An 18,693-nucleotide genomic window follows, 5' to 3' on the forward strand; every position below is an offset into this window, starting at 1 on the left:
CATTAAATGGGAATTTGCCATTAAAGAATGTATGGAGTATGGGGCAGTCAGTGGCTTTTGAACTGAAATCCTCCCTGGGTGAGTGTGTGGAGTCTGCCCAGGTGACAATGATTCTCCTGCTTACTCTGTACAGATGCATCCCATCTCACTGCATCAGCTGCTGTATTTAAGTATTTAAGGCAGGTGTGGTTTTTTTTTTTTCATTTGTTTGCTCTTTCCATTTCTTTGGGTCTGTATGTTGGGTGGTTTGCACACTGGTACAGGACTGTTATTTCTAGTGTTGCTTTCCTTGGGCTACTTTTCCTTTGTTGGCTTGCAGCAGAGCCAAGCTTGGAGAGGTGATTTCTTTAATTCAGTGCTACAGAGGAGGCACTTTGCTGTGCCCCGTGAGTTGCATTGTTTGACTGTACTCTCCAGTGTAAAGTGGCTCTTCTGCCTTTCCCTGCCTTGCAGTGTGCGATGTCGCTGAGAGACCTGACTCCGTGGTGGCTTTATGGGTATGTGCTCATCCTGAATATCAGATTTATGGAAATAAATGTGGTCCATGTTATCATCAGTGTGCAGGAAGCCTAGCAAATATTGGAGCGGGCATAAGCCCACAAACTGCTCAGAGTCTCTAAGGTCTTGAGGTTTCCTTCCTGTACCACAGCTATGAACTAAAGGACTGTGATGGAACAGGGGGACATCCTTCAGAGGTGGGCTTTCTGGAGCTTTGAAGCCACGTGGTGAGTAACTTTGGTTTCTGGTTCTCTGACTGTTTTGGGTATTTCTGCATGGATAATGTGTGAAGGTTGCATGCTTCCTCCTGTAGGAGTGAACTAGAGGAGATGTAAAGTTTGTGTGCAGGGAATCTCCTGCCTTCCCCAAAGGGGAGCTGTTAAAGGGATGAATTTCCTGAGAACTTGCTAAGTAATAAAAATGCATTTATTGGGTTGAGGTAACTGAAATAAGTCACTTCCTTAACATTTGTGTTTGACAGTGGATAACCTCAATTATTCATTAAATGGACACTTTCTCACGAAGAGGAAAACTGGAGCTATTTTTAAAGGTGTTTCTATGACCCAACAAGGCTGTCCCTTAGGGAATGCTTCCTTCCATGGGGCCTGTCCTTTGTCTGTGCAAGGATAACTGGTGGGTGGGAGCAGTGGTGATGTGCCTGACCTTAGTCCTTGCTCTGCATGTCTGTGGGCACTTCAGAAACACAAGAAGCAGGCTGGAGAGATGGGAGATCCAAAGTACAGATTCTTTCCTTCAACTGTTGTAGTGTTTAACACATCTTGTTTCTCCTGGTCTGCCACTGCTCCTTGCAACTTGTTTTGCAAATGGGAAGTGAAGGAGAACTGTTGATAGCTTTTACTTTAAATTGTCACTGCACAATATGAAGGAGTTTTTACACAAGGACACAACTGTAGTTTACATAAGTACCTGTCACTGCTTGTGGTTATGTAAAGCAGGGATGAATACCTAAACCCAGGATCAAAAGCCTTCTACACATGAATGAATCTGTGAAGGGGAGAAAGAAAACAAGGCAGAGCTGTGCCAGTGGAAGCATGGATCACTTCACATTTCAGTTTGTGGAAGAGCTGAAAGTGAAGACAAACAATAGAAATGTACGGTGTTTCTCAAACATGAGGACAGTGGGGAAAGTAATGATTGAGAAAAAGGCACCCCTCCATGTGTACACACGCCATGCACAAAAACATCCACTTAATGGCAGATAGATGCCAGGCAAATTTTTGAGGGTGGTTTTAATGGAAGAAGGACAAACTATTGTTTAGTGGGCAGTAACTCCAACTACCTAAACACAGCACACACTGCTGCTAAAAGGACGAGTGGTCTAGTACGTGTCTCTGCCTTCAGACTCAGTTTGGTTTCTGCTGGATGAAAAAGTTAGTCATTTGAAAGGGTGGGGGAGAAGGGGAACAGCCTCCCTGAAAACTGTTTTTTTGGAATGCCTCCATTGCTTTCAGATGGTTTGAGATGAAAACTGCTGTGCTCAGAAGTCCTTGGTGTGCTCGTTGCAGCAGGTGTGGATTATTTGTTTAACCTTGAGTGGTGGCATGGGAGGCTGCCTGACACAAAGGGCTGGTGTCTGCTCCAGTTGTGGACCAGACTGAGAGCTGCAGGACGTGGTTTTACCACACACAGCTATTTCTCCCTTCTCCTGCAAAATGTGTAGTTGATGATAGAAGAGCAAAACCTTCCCAGCAAAATATCATCTTTGTTCCAAATTGTGTGCATGTGCCCAGCTCTGCTTTGTGAGCTGGGTACTGGCTGCCAGTGTGCCTTGTTCTTTGCTTGCAGACAGAAGTACTGCTGCCAGTGCACTTCGTGATCTCAAATAACTTGCTTATGGCCCCATTAAACCAAAATGGATGTAGGATGCACAGGTTGCATACTTTCAGTGTTAGCAGTCATTGTAGATTAGCCTCACCTGTGCTGGCTGTGAGCCACATGAAGAAGATAAAAACTATTAGGGCAGTTCTCCTTGTGTGTCCTTTCTTTCTGCTTCCACAGCTTTGCTTCCACCCCCATCTTCTCGTTGATTTCCCATCCTATGCAAAACTCCCCTAGAAGCACTTTTCCTTTTGTATGTCCTGCAACAGTTTCACCTCCTAAGATGGACTTCAGCTGTGAGAAAACAAGGATGTCTCTGTTTGCAGCCAGGGCCAGAAACAATTCAGCTCACTAAAACTTCCAGTGCAGACCCTCTAATAGCATTTATACACAGTAAACTTCCTTACTACAAATGAGAATTTTAATTCCAAGCTTAGCTTGATAGAATGTAATTTAAAGCCATTTAGGATGGCTTAGCCTTCAAAGCAAACTCAAGATTGTTTAATTAGTCATGCAAGCCACTGAATACTACCCATAACACAGAACAACTAAAGTATTTATTAGATTTAGAGCAAGTTAAGCTTTGTGTGTTCCAAATTTTCAATAAAGTGCATTGAGTGTTAAGCAAGTCTTGTTTTTTTCTATCTTCCACTGCTCAGTAAATTTTATCTGTGAATTAAAAGCATAGCCCAAGTGTTGCAAGATGTAAAAGGAGAACTAAATTTAGTCAGCTCTCATATGCGTTAGAAGAAATAGTGGCAGTAGTGGTACCTAGGATATCCTGGGACTTTTGATTTACATTTTTATATTCTTCAGAACACGTGTGAAGCAGTCCAGACTTTGTATAATGGTTTCTGATAATTTTTTCTAAACTTCCTGAAGCAAGGTGTGCAACGTACTAGTAAATAGCCAGTTAAAAGCTGTGGAATGCAGAAAGGAGGTAGTGAATAAATGTGTGATACAAAATCTCTCAAGTTTCTTTGGCATTGCCCTTGCCAGCACCTTCTAGAGTTTAAAGGCTTAACTTGGAAACACCTTTGATGTAGCCAAGCTAGGGTTGTCAAATGTTTTATTGCTTACTTGTAAGTATTTGTATGTGGATCTATGAGCTTCCAACCAGGAACAGGAATGGTGTTCAGAACTGGGTTATCTCCAAGTCCATGGAAACAACATCCCAGCCTTCTGACTTTGGGGCTGGGGCACAACCTGATTTGTATGTGAAGAAGGTCTGGCCTTGGGTTTGGTCTAGGTTTTAAGTAGTGTGTGGTATGGTGTTGGCTGGAGAACAACTTTCCTGCGGTTTCTTACAAGAACAGAAGTTCTTAACCTTGATTACAGGACCAGCCACCCTTCAAATGTCTCCCAGCCAGAAGCCTATCCCAAAAAGCAGTGCTTTGGGCCTGTGTGTGGGGCTGGATATCCACTGATATCAGATAAGCAAACGGAAGACTGGGAAGAACAGTGTATGTAACTAGGAAGTGTGTGCAGTTCTTGTGCAGAATTCATTTTATTAGATGAAATTAGACCCATCAGAAGGGTTTGACCTTTGTCTCCATATGCTTTCACCTTGCAGAAGAGCATGTAGTGTGGTGCTGGGAAAGCAAAAGGTCATAGCTTGTGCTATGCTGAGGTAGGATTTTCTTGGTGCTTGACTAGATGTCCAATTGACTTGATGTCCAAGAGCCTGATTCTTGGCCATAGTATCTCTGTTTTAGCAGAGAAACCTCTCCTTCAAATTTTAAGGGAAGTGTTTCCATCAGGACTTGACTTTGCCCACATGACCAATGTTCTGGAGTGCCTTGAACCTACTGGTGAGATGAATATTTGAACAATGCGAGAGCCATAATTTCTATAACTGGTGGGGAGAAAAAAGAATGAAGGCTGTTTTTTTGTTTTTACTAAAAAATTTTAGTATTTTTGATTTTCTTCAATGCTTCAGACATGTTCTTGGTCACAGCAGTCAGCTCTTTGCAGGTGAATTGTTTTCTGAATTCTGTTGATATTTATAGTGAATTATGTGCACACCATCAGTAGCAACAGAAGGAAATAGGTTACTTTCCTCCATGAAAATCAAGCCTAAAATCTCAACAAATTAGCTGCATCATTGGAGTGGATTTATGTTGCTGTTTGGAAGCTTTATTTTTATTTTTTTACACCTTTTTTTTTGGTGCATGACAGTGATAAAGCATTACCTGTAACCATTGTCTTATGGACCTTTTTCCCTGTTTTCCTAATTTAGATCCCTAGATCCTTTGAGTCTCCTTGTTTCTGTAGTCAAAAAAAAAAAGCAAAATTCTTATATTGGTCTATGGAAAGAAGGAGTATATTGTAGAAGGCTATTGTAGAAAAGAGATTGAGGTATTGTAGGAGACATGTTGTATTGAGGCTATTGTAAAATAAATTAATTTTATTCAAAGAAAATTCACATATGGGAAGCAACAAGTGCAGCCTTAACCAGCAGACCACTTTCAGAAACAGTGTGCTTATGATGCATGTGAAATGTACATGTGAGCAGACATTTTTGCTCTCTGGGCTGCTTGTTCTGGCTTGTTTCAGTCAGGATTTGGGTACTGTTGAAAGTTCGGGGCTATTCCTGAATTTGGAGACACATAAGGCATGCCTGCACTGTGCTATAGATTACCCTGTGGAGATCTGAGAAAATGGAGACCTGAGATGGTGGTCTGTGGCTTAGGGCGGTGCTGAAGGAGACAGCACGGGTCCATGAGCCATTTAGATGTTTTATGTTTGCGCATTTCTGCTAGTTTTCTTCTACTCTTAAACTCTGAGAATGGAAAAAATAGGCATCCTAGTTTCCGTAGCAAGGCCAGGAGGCACTGAGGGCCTTGCTTTGAGGTTGGGTTTCCTGTTGCTTTGTTTGGACCTGTCAGCCTTAGGTGCTCATGTCCAGCAGGATTTCCAGGGTTCTCGGTTCCCCACAACTGAAGGGTTAAACCTTGGCACTCCTTACTTCATCTGGGGCTTTTAAAGCCTTGGGATTGTAGAATAAACCCTGGATAAGCCAAGCTTTCCTGATGAGGTTGTCTGAGGATCTGGCAGCCCAAATTGCCTGGCCACAGAGCATCCTGACCAAGAAACAAGGTCTCTGTTAGGACAGTATTTGTGACTGGGCAGAGCTTGCTCACACTCGTGACATCTTCTGGAAATGATCCTGGCTTTCATGGTGGAGTTTCCTGACACAAGTGTTTAGGAAAATCCACCATTGTCTCTGCCTCAAAGGCGGAACAGCAAAACAAGGTTTTGGGAGACTGTTGGGTATCTTTTGATAAGATCCTACTATATAAGGGCAAAATGTTATAAGTCTATTGCTTGTTGATTTTACATCATGTGAAATGTTAGTTTCTGTGGTGAATGAGAGAAACTCTTACACATTATCAGTCTTTAAGTTACTCTGCCCTAAGGCTTTGGTAATTTAACTTCATCCCCTTTCAATTTTTTTTTAATTTGAAACTTAAGGGGGAAAACCTTTCCAAACCTGCCCCCACTCCCTCAGGTGATGTTCTTCTGAAGTGTAAATGCTCAATTATGCAAAGATAAGAACATGAGAAACTTTGGAGAGCAAAAGAAGATTACCTTGATTAATGAGTAAAACTGTGTTAATAATGGATTTTTCGTCTCATGGCCAAACCAAAGAAGGAGGGGGGGAAGGGAAATAATCTAATTGAAAGTAGCACTTGCATAAAGCCCAGAGTAACACTAGGGACAGAAGAGAAATGCAGACAGCTGGGAGCTCTGCTCATTTCTTGAGTCTTTTCTGGTCTTATCTTTCTTGTGGCAAGAGGGACTCAGCGCTAATGTACATGCATGAACAAGGATGTGATGCAGTTACTGTTGGGATGGAAGGCTGCAGAGAAGTCTGTGCAACAACATTATTCTCCCCTGCCAGGAGAGGTGGATAGGGACAGGGCTCCTCTAGCATCTGTAGTCTCTTTCTGTATCATGTACCATGAGAGGCTGGGCTGTGTCTGTGCTGCTCCAGACAAGCTACCCTGCAGACTGTGTTTTGCCTGGTGGAGGTCCCAAAAGGGCTATAGGGAGTATTTTGGAAGGTAAAATTTAGGGGGAAAAAGTTGTGAGGAAGAGGTAACTGAGTCTCCATAATTGTATCTCATGTGCTATCCACCACAGTGTGTGTATATCTCTGTACCCTTATACAGAAAAATGTATATGTACAAATTAAAGATGGCTACCTTGACCACTGGATGTCTTAAGTTAATCCAAGCATTTATTTTTAAACATTATTTTCCTAATTATATCTTTCATTTGTAGCATGATCCAAACTAATATTGATACTGGAATTAAACCTACTTCTCAATATGTTATTACTTGAAAGCTGGTAGATAAGCCCAGCAAGTAAGATGATTTAGGTCATGAAAAGCAATGATTTCTTTAAAGCAAGTTTGTTCATGGAATTCTTGTTATTTAGAGAACACAAATCATGCACTCAGCATACAGGTATGAGATACATCTGGAGTCTGGTATTTGAGCTTGGTACCATCTATCATGCTGTCTGCTTTAGGTCTGAGCATGTGAATGAGTACTGGGATATTGGTGCTGGATAATTATTCTCCCAGGACTGCGACAGGTTTTGTTCATGGTGTTCAGTTTCTTCCCTCCCTGGTTGTGCTTCATGGATGGTTTTTACCTTTTGTGGGGGATCTATTCTTTACTCATTTCTCTTTTCAATGAGATTATCTTACTCTGTTTATGTTGTAGAGTGAATGAACCTCTCCTGTTGATTCTCTGTGCCTGTAACTGGTGCCCTGCATGACTTTGTTGCCTGGTATGTTCATGTCACAAGTTATGTTTTGTTAGAAGTCACCAGTGAAGGAGATTTGCTTGCAGAGGTACCATGATGCTCCTTTTCAAACCACAACATCTGTAAATGCCTGACTATTTGTCGACAAATGTTTATGAATTCATCTTATCAGCATGGTGTCTTTTTTAAACCTTTGTTTAATTAAAATGGGTATAAACTTTTTCAAGCTTTAGAAAACTTCACCAATTCTCCTTATGTAAAGCATCTGTGGTATGGAGCCTTGTGTTAAGGAAATCTTGCCTATGTCCATTTCAGCCACTGAAGTCTAACAACATTCAGTCTAATACATGAGCTGCTAAAAATACCACATGCATATTTAGATGCATATCTACCACAGACCTTGCTGTCCTGTGGTGTGTTCTTTGTTCTGCAGTATCCTTGTCACCAGCTTAGAATGTTTGAAGTTGTTTAAGAGATCATCCATTATAATTTTCTTAAATAAGTTTCTTAATAAGCACAAACTGACCACTCGCTTCTCCAGGCAAAGAACCTGATGGTTATCGTGCTCAATTGCATATCAGAGAAGTGGCGCTTATGTGATTCTAATGCTGGTTCTGATGCTCAACCTCAGAGAAACAAAGATAATTTTAACTTGTAGCAGGCCATTAACCACAAGGTACAGGAACTTTATTTGTAAGGGACTGAAATTCCCTCTGGATGCTGCAGCAATAAAGACCACAGGGTTGAATCTAACCAAAAGTACATAGAATACATGCCAAAAAGAACAGAGCTCTTCAAATAATGCAACAGCTCTATGTAATTCATAGTAGGGCCTAAGTATTGAAGGGCTAGATATTTAAGATAATTTAAATACCTAACGGTTTGGGGTGTTGAGTGCATAAATAAAGTAATCTTATCCTGTCTGTGTCACTGAGAATTGCTTTTGGTGTGAACTGGGGGCTATGTAAAATGTTACTCTTCAGGCCTAAAGGTACTCCTGCCGAGAGTCTTGGTCTGGGCTCAGCTGGGTGCTGTCCTTGCTTGTTCTTGGTGTCCCCCCCTTTTTTCTAATAACTAATACCCACCCCCTCCACCTTTCTTAAAACCCTGCCTTGAGGAACCTGATTGTTCCAATTAAATGCAACATGGGGTTGCTTTTATTTGAGTGCTTCATCTGTGCTTGTTCTGTGGCTAGAACAGCTGTTCAGTGGGAGCTGTGCTCCAGATGTAAGGCTACCTGTCAGGCAGCTCCCTGCCAGAACTTGAAACCCACTATTTGTCTCAGCAAAGCATGAATAATATAAAGGTGTCAACACAGTTCTGATAAGCCAGGTACAGTTTTGTGGCTTGGTATAAAGAGCACTCACAAAGCATACAGTAGGAGCACTCTCTAATGGACTTACTGTTTTGCGTGAGAGAAATATAAATTCACAAAGGAGAAACTTTAGTTTGATTATTGTCATGCATTTCAGTGTTTATTGAGCTTCAAATTGAGAAAGAGCAAGCCCCCCCAACACCACTTTGTCCTTTGTATCCTGTAGAATAGCCAGCCCCCCAATATCGTTTTGTCCTCAGTTTTGTGTAAAATCAAAGTAGTGCAATTCCTCTGGAAGTGTTTCCTAGTGGCAACAGAAAACTAAATTAAAATACTATATGGAGGGAATGTTATGGGAATGCAGTTGAGAACAAACTAAATGTTTTCATATATTTGATTACTTTGAAATAATGCACGTGCCTCTGAATTAAGACAGCCAAACTAATTCTGTTAACTTCATAAGCTTCAGAATGCCATAAATTGAGTGAATAAAGAATGACAGCAGAGCTTGAGTGGAGTTCAGTAACATACATTTTTGGAAATGAATGGTTAAAGAGCAGTAAATGTTCCATGTACAATGTAGCCCACTGTCTTGGAGCATGTTCATCTATTTGGAGATGTAAAATTGAACACCTGATTGAGTGATACTACTTGGGCTTTCTCTGTGGTTCCACTGTGGGATCTATCAGTACTTTTATGATATCCATTGCTTTAAGGCTTTTTTCACCTTGTTAATCTGCTGCTGCACCTCAGTAAGTGATCAGAGATGTAGGGCTTATGTCCTTTCACAAATGCTGAGATTTTTTGAGATATGTGATGTTATTTGTAGTCCCAAGGTGGTTAGTTATTAGCTGTGATTATTTAATGAATTAAGTAGTAGTCAGCTAAAAGTATTGAAATGGTCGTTGATCAAAGGCAGCACAATGGTGAACAAGACAGCAAATGCAATTTGTTACAACCAGTGAGCTGGAGATGTAGATATCAGGCCACTGGAATCTTGCTCATTTCCCTGCCTCCTAGCAACGTTTTGATTTTCTGATGCACTTTTGTCATGTCTGATAATATCTTGGAAGCAGGGCTCATGTATGGACTGACTGGTAAATCAAAGCAGTACGAATGGTTTCTCTTGTCTCCTGAGCTCTAGGGTGTATGTCTGGCAACCTGAGGCATGTGAGCATCTGCCAGTTCTGGTGCTGGAAGCAAAGGCCAGGGCCTGGGCTTGCCCTTGAGCCCCCATTTGACCTCGCAAGACTGCATGGTCAATACTAGCTTTCAAACTACCTGGCAAAAGCCAGTTCCTTGGACCTTTGTGGTACACGTGTGCTCAGGATGGAGGAGTTTAGCAGCAGAGCAGGTAAGTATGAAGTATGGGCTGAAGCAGATGACCCTTCTGCTTGCTGTCTGCCCTTGCTTCCATGCTCATCTCATGTGCATGGGGTGAAAATATGTAATATTTATATGTAAATTTAAAGGATAAGCCAAGCTGAACACTGCATGGGAATTCATATGTTGGTAGTAGGTTTGGGAACATGGTGGTTTTCAATTAGAAGCTGACTTCAGGAAAGGATGCTGTGAGCTTGCCTTTTATTGTTTTGGTTTATCTACAGATATGCATGCTATCTGAAAAAGACTTTGTAGCTCATCTGTGAATAAGTGTTTTGGTTTAACCCAGCCAGCAGCTAAGCACTACACAGCTCTTTGCTTACCCTTCCCCCCCCGTCTCTGGGAGGGGGGGAGAGAATTAGAAAAAAGGAAGCCTGTGGGTTGACATAAAACCAGTTTAATTGGACAGAAAAGAAAGGAAAACGATGATAATAATAGTACTACTACTGTGCATCACTTGTGCACAATGCAATTGCTCACCACCTGCCCTGATGCCCCCTCTGTCCCCGAGCAGATGGTCCCCCCACCCTGGCCAGCCACCCCTATATATTGTTCAACATGACATCAGATGGTATGGAATACCCCTTTGGCCAGTCTGGGTCAGCTGTCCTGGGTCTGTCCCCTCCCAGCTCCTGCTGCACCCCCTGCCTGCTGGCTGGCAGTACAGTGTGAGAAGCTGAAAAGTCCTTGACTTAGTGTAAGCACTGTTCCGCAACAACTAAGACATCAGTGTGTTATCAACATTATTCTCATCCTAAATCCCAAACACAGCACCATACCAGCTACTAGGAGGAAAATTAACTCTATTCTAGCTGAAACCAGGACAAGTGTTCCATCCAAATCTTTTGGGTTGGAAAAGTGAGAGGAGATTATTTTTGTAGTCTGTCTCTACGGGAGATCTACATGAAATCAGTTCTTGTTCTCTGAGATATGATAATGTTTTTTGTTATCAAATCTCTAAAGAAAATACGTTATTTTCAGAAGTAACTTTAGGTATCAGTGAATATTAACTTACCAAATATTAGCACGTAAAATTGCTATTAACTGCTTTGTCATGAAGTCCTTGCTCACATATTATATTCTGGATTCCAAAGGCAGCAACAGGAGATGTTAATGTTCTTTATAACCACGTTGTATGAAATGATTTGTCAACCACGTCAGAACTAATTTTTACTGAAAGTGTAGTCAAAATGGATCTTTCACTCAAATGCCGGTGAAGACCTTGATGAAATATCCCTCTTGAAAAGGGAATACAAGTGTATGGTAAATACAAGCAAACCAGTATCTCAGTGTTAGTTATGTGAAAAGAAAATCTATATTGATATGTTTACAAGATTGGTGGATCATCTACTCCAACTCTTGGCACCGCACAGGTCTGTCCAAAGTTTAGACCATGTGACTAAGTGCATAGTCCAATTGCTTTTTAAATTCAGACAGGCTTGGTGCAGTGACTACTTCACTGGGGAGCCTGTTCCAGTGTGTGACCACCCTCTCAGTGAAGAACCTCTTCCTGATGTCCAGCCTAAACTTTCCCCGCCTCAGCTTAACACCGCTCCTGTGGGTCCTATCACTGGTGTTTACGGAGAATAGGTCACCTGCCCCTCCACTCCCCCTCGTGACAAAGTTGTAGATCGAGGTGAGGTCCCCCGTCAGCCTCCTCTTCTCCAGACTGAACAGGCCCAGTGCCCTCAGCTGCTCCTCATATGACTTCCCCTCTAGGCTCTTCACCACCTTCGTTGCCCTCCTCTGGACGCTCTCCAACAGTTTATCATCCTTCTTGTACTGTGGTGCCCAGAACTGTACACAGTACTCAAGGTGAGGCAGCACCAGTGCAGAGTAGAGTGGGACGATCACTTCCCTCGACCGACTAGCGATGCCGTGCTTGATGCATCCCAGGATACGGTTGGCCCTCCTGGCTGCCAGGGCACACTGCTGGCTCATATTCAACTTGCTGTCAACCACAACCCCCAGATCCCTCTCTGCGGGGCTGCTCTCCAGCATCTTGTCCCCCAGTCTGTACGTATAGCCAGGGTTGCCCCATTCCAGGTGCAGGATCCGGCACTTGCCTTTGTTAAACTTCATGCGGTTGGTGATTGCCCAGGTCTCCAGTCTGTCCAGATCTCTCTGCAAGGCCTTTCCACCCTCATCAGAGTCCACAACTCCTCCAAGTTTGGTGTCGTCGGCAACTTTGCTCAAAACACCTTCTAGTCCTACATCCAAATCTTTATAAAGACATTGAAGAGGACTGGCCCTAAAATGGAGCCTTGAGGGACCCCACTAGTGACCACCCACCAGCCAGATGTGGCCCCATTTACCACAACCTTTTGAGCCCTGCCCGTCAGCCAATTGCTCACCCATCGTATGATGGTTTTGTTAAGTTATATGGTGGGCATTGTGTCCAGTAGGATCCTATGGGAAACCATGTCAAAAGCCTTGCTGAAGTCCAAAAAGATCAGATCAGCTGGTTTCCCTTGGTCAACTAGATGGGTGATCTTATCATAAAAGGAAATCAAATTTGTTAGGCAGGACCTACCCCTCATGAACCCGTGTTGGCTGGGACCAATGACTGCATTGTCCCCCAGGTGTGCCTCAATCACTTCAAGGATCATCTTCTCCATAATTTTACCAGGCACTGATGTGAGACTGACAGGCCTGTAACTGCTAGGGTCTTCTTTCTTACCCTTCTTGAAAATTGGGACAACGTTTGCCAGTTTCCAGTCTACTGGGACTTCTCCAGATTCCCAAGATGGTTGAAAAATAATTGAGAGAGGTTCCACGATGACATCAGCCAGGTCTTTAAGCACCCGGGGATGGATCCCATCTGGACCCATGGACTTGTATGGATCCAGGTGGAGCAGCAAATCCTGCACACGTTCAGGGTCAGTAGGGAGTTTGTCATTCCCACTGTCATGGTCCTCCAGCTCAGGGCACCCAGGGTCCCGAAGCCCATCATCAACATTGAAGACAGAGGTGAAGAAGGTATTAAATGTCTCTGCTTTGCCTATGTCATTGTCTGTGAGGAGACCTTCCCCGTCAAGTAGCGGACCTATGTTTTCTTTGGTTTTCCTTTTTCTGTTAATGTATCTAAAAAACCCTTTTTTGTCTCTCACAGACATGGCCAGCTTCAACTGTAGTTGGGCTTTGGCCCCGTGAATTTTCTCCCTACAAACACGAACAGCATCCCTGTATTCCTTCCTCATTGCCTGACCCTCCTTCCAGTAACTGTACACTTTCTTTTTCTTCCTAAGCTCCAGTAGAAGATCCCTGGTCAGCCAGGCTGGCCTTCTGCCCCACCTGCCTGCCTTCCAATATTTTGGAATCGCCTGATCTTGTGCTTTTAGGAGGCAGTGCTTAAAGATTGACCAGCACTGATGGACGCCTATGCCTTCAAAAGCAGCTTCCCAGGGGATCTTGCTGAGTAGTTCCCTGAGCAGCCTGAAGTCTGCTTTCCCCACATCCAGGGCTGAAGTTTTGGTGGCAGTTTTCCTTCTGTTACCATAAATTCTAAACTCAACCACTTCATGGTCACTATGACCGAGATGGCTGCCAATTGCCACGCCTCCCACAAGACCCTCTCATTTTTCCAGCAACAGATCGAGGGCACCTTTCCTAGTTGGTTCCCTTAGCACCTGCACCAAGAAGTTATCATCTAGGTGCTTTATGAACCTCCTGGACTTGCTCGTGTCAGCTGTGTGGTGATCCCAGTTGATGTCTGGCAAGTTGAAATCCCCCTTAAGGACAAGGGGAGTTGATCTCGAGGCACCTCTTAGTTCTGCAAAGAATAATTCATCGGTGTTGTCGTCCTGGCCAGGTGGTCTGTAATAGACTCCCACAACGACATCCCCTTTATTTGTTCATCCCTTAATCCTTACCCAGAGGCTCTCAACTTTGCCATCCCCAACTTGAAGTTCCACGCAGTCCAGCCCATGCTTCACATACATCGTCACCCTGCCACCTCGCCTACCCTGCCTGTCCCTCCTGAAGAGCCTGTAACCATCTATTGCAGCACACTAGCCACGGGACTCATCCCACCAGGTTTCGCTTATGCCGATGATGTCGTAGCTGTGGGACTGGGCCAAGACTTCTAGCTCATCCATTTTATTCCTCATACTGCGTGCGTTTGTGTAGAAGCACTTCAAATGCACTTCCCTACACACAGCCCCTTGTGGAGCCGACCGAAGGACCTCACTGGCGCACAGTCCCTCTGATTCTAGCGCACCATCCCTTAGCTCATCACCGGCGTGCCTGGTTTTATCCTCTTCCCCCTTCAACTCCAGTTTAAAGCCCTATCTATCAGCCCTGGCAACTCCTGAGCCAAAATCCTTTTCCCCCTCTGAGAGAGGCACATCCCATCTGGTGACAGCAGGCCTGGCATCACGTAGACCTTCCCATGATTGAAAAACCCAAAATTCTGTTGGTTGCACCAGTCCTGAAGCCATGTGTTAATGTGGTGAGCCCGCTTGTCAGCAGCGATCCCCCCTATCAGAAGGACAGAGGCAAACATAACCTGTGCCCCTGATCCTTTAAGTAGTTGCCCTAAAGTCCCTTTTGATTGCCCTCGGGCTTCTCCTTGCTACCTCGTCATTACCAGCCTGAAAGACCAGTAGCGGGTAGTAGTTGGTGGGCTGTACCAGGCGCTTGACTTTCTTAGCTAAGTCTCTCACCCAAGCCCCAGGGGGGCAACAGACTTCCCTGTGGGTTGGGTCCAGTTGGCATATCGGGCCCTCTGTCCCTTTCAAAAGGGAGTCCCCCATGACAATAACCCTTCTGTCTTTCTTGATAGATGATGTAGCAATGTGGGGGTAGGTTGCCTTGCCTTAGGCACCCTCTCCAACTGGGACAGGCTTTCGTCTACTTCATTGTTCTGACTATGGTGTTCTAGAGCCTCGTACCTGTTACATAAGGGTAGATGGGAAGGTGATGTGGGCAGGGACGGGGCTCGCCTACCACCCCCAACAGGAGCCTGCCTCCATTCCCCCCTGTGGCCTAGGTCCCCTCTTACTGCCTGGTGGGATGAGGGGACTTTTGTCTTCTGTGTAGCAGGAGGCACCTGTGCTGTAGCAGGCTCCTGAGTCTGTCTCAGAGAGGGTAGAGTACACCTCCACCAGTCAATTTCCCTCTCTGACTTCCTGATGCTCACTTCCTGCCAAAGCTCTGCTACCTGTTTGAGCAGCTCTTTAACCTGGGCACACCTCACACAGGCATACCCCTCGCTGCTGCTGGATACGGACAGAAGACTCGAGCACACGTTGCAGTCCAAGACCTGGACGGCGGTGTGTTTCCCCGAGCCCTCCGTCTGAGTAGCCACATCGATGACCGCGGCTGGAGAGGCCGCAAGAGATGCGGAGGCCATGGTTTTCTGCCTGGTCGATACCATGGCCAGGTTTCTCGCAAGCAGGCTACTGGTTGTTTTGTACTATGGAGTTTCTTTTCTGTAGATAACTTTTCTGTAACTCTTCGTGCTGTACTACAACAGTGTCATTTGACAAGTTGGTTGTTTCATCCTGTATTTATTAATTCAGTACTTCAAGATGCACTTATTGTGGGCTTGTGCTCTGATCCAAATCTAGTAAACTGACTACAGGCTTGCACAGCTGCAAGTGTTTGAGTGGAACCAGTTATAGAACTTCAAATTATGCTTGATTAGGTCAAGGCCAATTTTACTTTTGGTTAACTCTAAGCAGTGAAAAGAAGATGATAGATGAAAAAAATTGTAAATATTGAGCATTTCTAATGTGTAAAGGTATGAATGCTGAGAGGTACAAAAGGCAGTGCTGTACTGTTTCCTGGGTAGTCTATTTGGCTGGCTAGTCATTTTGTCCTTGTCTGGTTTTGGAGGTCAATTTCCCTTAGTTTTGCACCAGCAATATAGGTTAGAAAAGCCTGCTACCAGCACAAGGTAATGCTAGTCTGGAGCAAGCAATGGTGAGGTCAAATGGTGCTGGGATGCAGCACAAGAGTAGGCTGACAATTAAGGACAGTGACAAAAGGACAGTTACTGCTGGATGCCCCTTATCCAGAAAGGGAAAAGGGGAGGTGTGGGGGGGAAGGTCAAGGTCCTGAAAGAAGTTTTACTTGAAGGCAATTGCCTCAGGATTTCTCGTGGCTTGTTGTTTGTTATGCAGCTGAGACAACTTTCAGACTCATGGTGGGTTTCCCTTGTTGGGAGACGAAGATGGGAAGCTGTGCAATAAGCCAGAGGCACCAGTTTGATCTTCAGTCTGTTGTATTGTGCCCCTCTCATAGGGTATGATGGTCAAAGTGGCAGAGGGATATGGGTTGAGTGAGGTTGATTGGCCAGGTCTGAAAGTTAGAGGTGTTTGGCTCTGAGCATTTTCTCTTGCATCTGAGGAAATCTGATGCTGAAACGAGCATTTCCATTTCTACAGTAAGAGAATAATGGCATGGCTAATAAAGGGCTGTGGAGGAAGCAATGCAGCAGGGGTGAAGGAAGCATGTATGAAACTGGGGTGCAAACACAAACTAAAAGTATTGAAAAATGGGATTAAAATGCTATAAGGCAGGAAGATGGTTAAGAAGGGGAGAACGAAATAAAATACTTCTAAACATAAACGCTCCAAGCTTAAAAAAATCACACAGGATACCTACTTGCATGGCACTAAACATCATACACAGATGCCATCCTATTTGATGAGTCTACTTTTTCTCCACTTTATAACAGGTAATTCTAACTAAAGCTATTAATCTGAAATTTCTGGGGCTTTCACCAGACTTACAGTGGAGTTGTAAAAGTCTAATTTGACCTGGTGTTGAATAAGTTTTTAAAACTAAATGTTTTTTAATTTAAGTTTGTGTTCTGCAGTGCTGGTAGGAGCAAAGTGCTATTGAATCAGCTTCCATGTGAGTGGACTGGCTTAAAAAACAAATGAATTGGATTCTTTAAGAAAACACTTATGCTTTTGCTAAGGCTGCAACAACACACACTGTAAACTCAGTAGCACTTTGGAACAAAACACAGAAGTAAATGTTTTTGTAGCTCTAACATTGAGTCCATCCTTGCTTGTCACATTCCCTGCTCATATATTATTTTTATACTCCCAGCGTGCAGAAACAGCAGCTAGGGAAAGTTGTTATTTTGCATATGACAAGCTGCATTTTGCCATTTTTCAACTTTCCTTTTTCACTCTTGCTGTGAGGAATTGTTTGGAGCTTAAAAACTACAACTCTTTAGATATGTACTGAGAATTTCAACTTTATCTTTCCTGCTTCTGTATTGCTGTCACTTTATTGTTTAGATATTGGTTCCACTTCAATTTAAATCCTTTACTTGGGGGCTTTAACTTGTGTCATTGCTAACAATTTTAGAAGAGAATACATTTTAAAAAATTGAGATTACAAAATGCTTTACTTACCATAGGAGAAGCAATTTAAGAAAAAAATGTAGTTATTAAAATCAAAAATTAACTGAACTTGGCAGTTGCAAATGTTTCCTTCTTCCTTCCAGAGTAGCTGAAATTGATGTTTAAAAATTAATGTTGAAAATTAATCTTGATATACACCATATGTTTGCCATCTTTCCAGTCAGTCACATTGGATCAGTTTGTCTCTACCTTTGAATTGGACTGTGATCCAAACTACATCATAGTATGTGAAAAATATAGAGGATATGGGTGTTTCATGTAGTTTTGGGTTATATATTACACTGCAATTTGTTCAGACCTTATCTAATGAACCCTAATTTGACTCCAGCAGTGGGATGTCTGAATTACCGCATTTGGGGCAGCGCAAAACATACAGTGGATGTGGGGGGAAAAATTGGTTTCTGCAGGTATTCACAGATGTTTTATCTTGGACAGGTTGGATTTCAGACGAAATCAGACAGAACAGGAAAAAATTAAATCAAGAGCAAAGTTTATTTAATGTAAGGGGCATATTTATATACTGTGCATTTAATATAAAAAGTATCCCAGCTTCATTAATATGCTTCAGAATTTGCACATAAGAAATTGATAATGCCACTTTGTACACCAGTCTTCCAAATTTTCTTGCTTCCTTTTTTTCCCCAGTTTCATGTGAGGCTTAAAGCACTGTGGAAAGCAAGCCAAGTTTTGCGTAAGACTGGCAATGTGCTCTCCTGGCCAAAGGCAGCCTGATACCTTTGCAGCAGGCAGAGGGAGGAGGGGGAGATTGGCTGGCTTGTGTGCTGTGTAGGTGCTCCTTGAGCATGTACTTGCGTAACCTTCCCAAAAAGTCAGGCCCTGACAGCTCCAGTGAAACTTGGCTCGTGGTAGTGCACGTATGCCAGCTGAATTCAAGGGAGTTGTTATCTGCAAGCTGGCACCTCTTGCAGGGTAGTTGCATTAGCAGCAGTAAAATGAGGTGGCAGGAAGGCAGTACCCACACCAGGGATGCTGCAAGGCTCCCTCTGTGGGATGAGGCTGCTCATGGTGGCTGCCAGCCTGGTGGAGCTCTGTGAAGGAAGAGAGTAGGCTGCTCTTGAGGTTTCCTACAGTTAATTACTTTAAATCAATGGACAAAATCAGCATTATGTAGCCACCTCTTATTAGGTCTGTTTTTTTAATCCCAGATGGTGTCTGTGCAGAAGGTAGGCACAGAAGAGAGCATCCTCTGATATCTGATGGCTATGATGGCAGCACCGAGGGCCAGATCTGCAAAGTGACTGGACTTCCTCCATTCTATATATAGGTGCCTGAGAACAGTTGCAAAACTGCCTTGGAGTCAGGCACCCTACTCTGATTTCAGTGAATATTTCAAAGCACCTTACCTGCTTAGGTGCTTTGAAAGTGACTTCTCACATTTCTGAATGTCTAAACAGCTAAATCCTGATCTTCCTCTTTTATCTTTAGCTTCTGAGTGCTTCCACAGTCTGGCAATTCTAATCATTCTGAATATATTCCAG

General features: G+C 43.5%; 1 protein-coding gene across 1 annotated transcript in view; it reads left to right on the forward strand.

Moving 5' to 3' along the window:
- Positions 1–200: 200 nt before the first annotated feature.
- The window catches only part of LOC308189328 (uncharacterized protein), a 301,527-nt gene continuing 283,034 nt past the window's right edge, over positions 201–18,693 (forward strand). The window contains exon 1 of the mRNA XM_080579258.1: positions 201–497. Within this exon, the coding sequence (XP_080435384.1) occupies positions 494–497 (4 nt within the window). The 5' untranslated portion in view covers positions 201–493. The remainder of the gene's footprint in view (positions 498–18,693) is intronic.

The sequence above is a fragment of the Anser brachyrhynchus genome (assembly GCF_964034855.1).
Source record: "Anser brachyrhynchus genome assembly, chromosome: 2".
NCBI classification, from domain to species: domain Eukaryota; kingdom Metazoa; phylum Chordata; class Aves; order Anseriformes; family Anatidae; genus Anser; species Anser brachyrhynchus.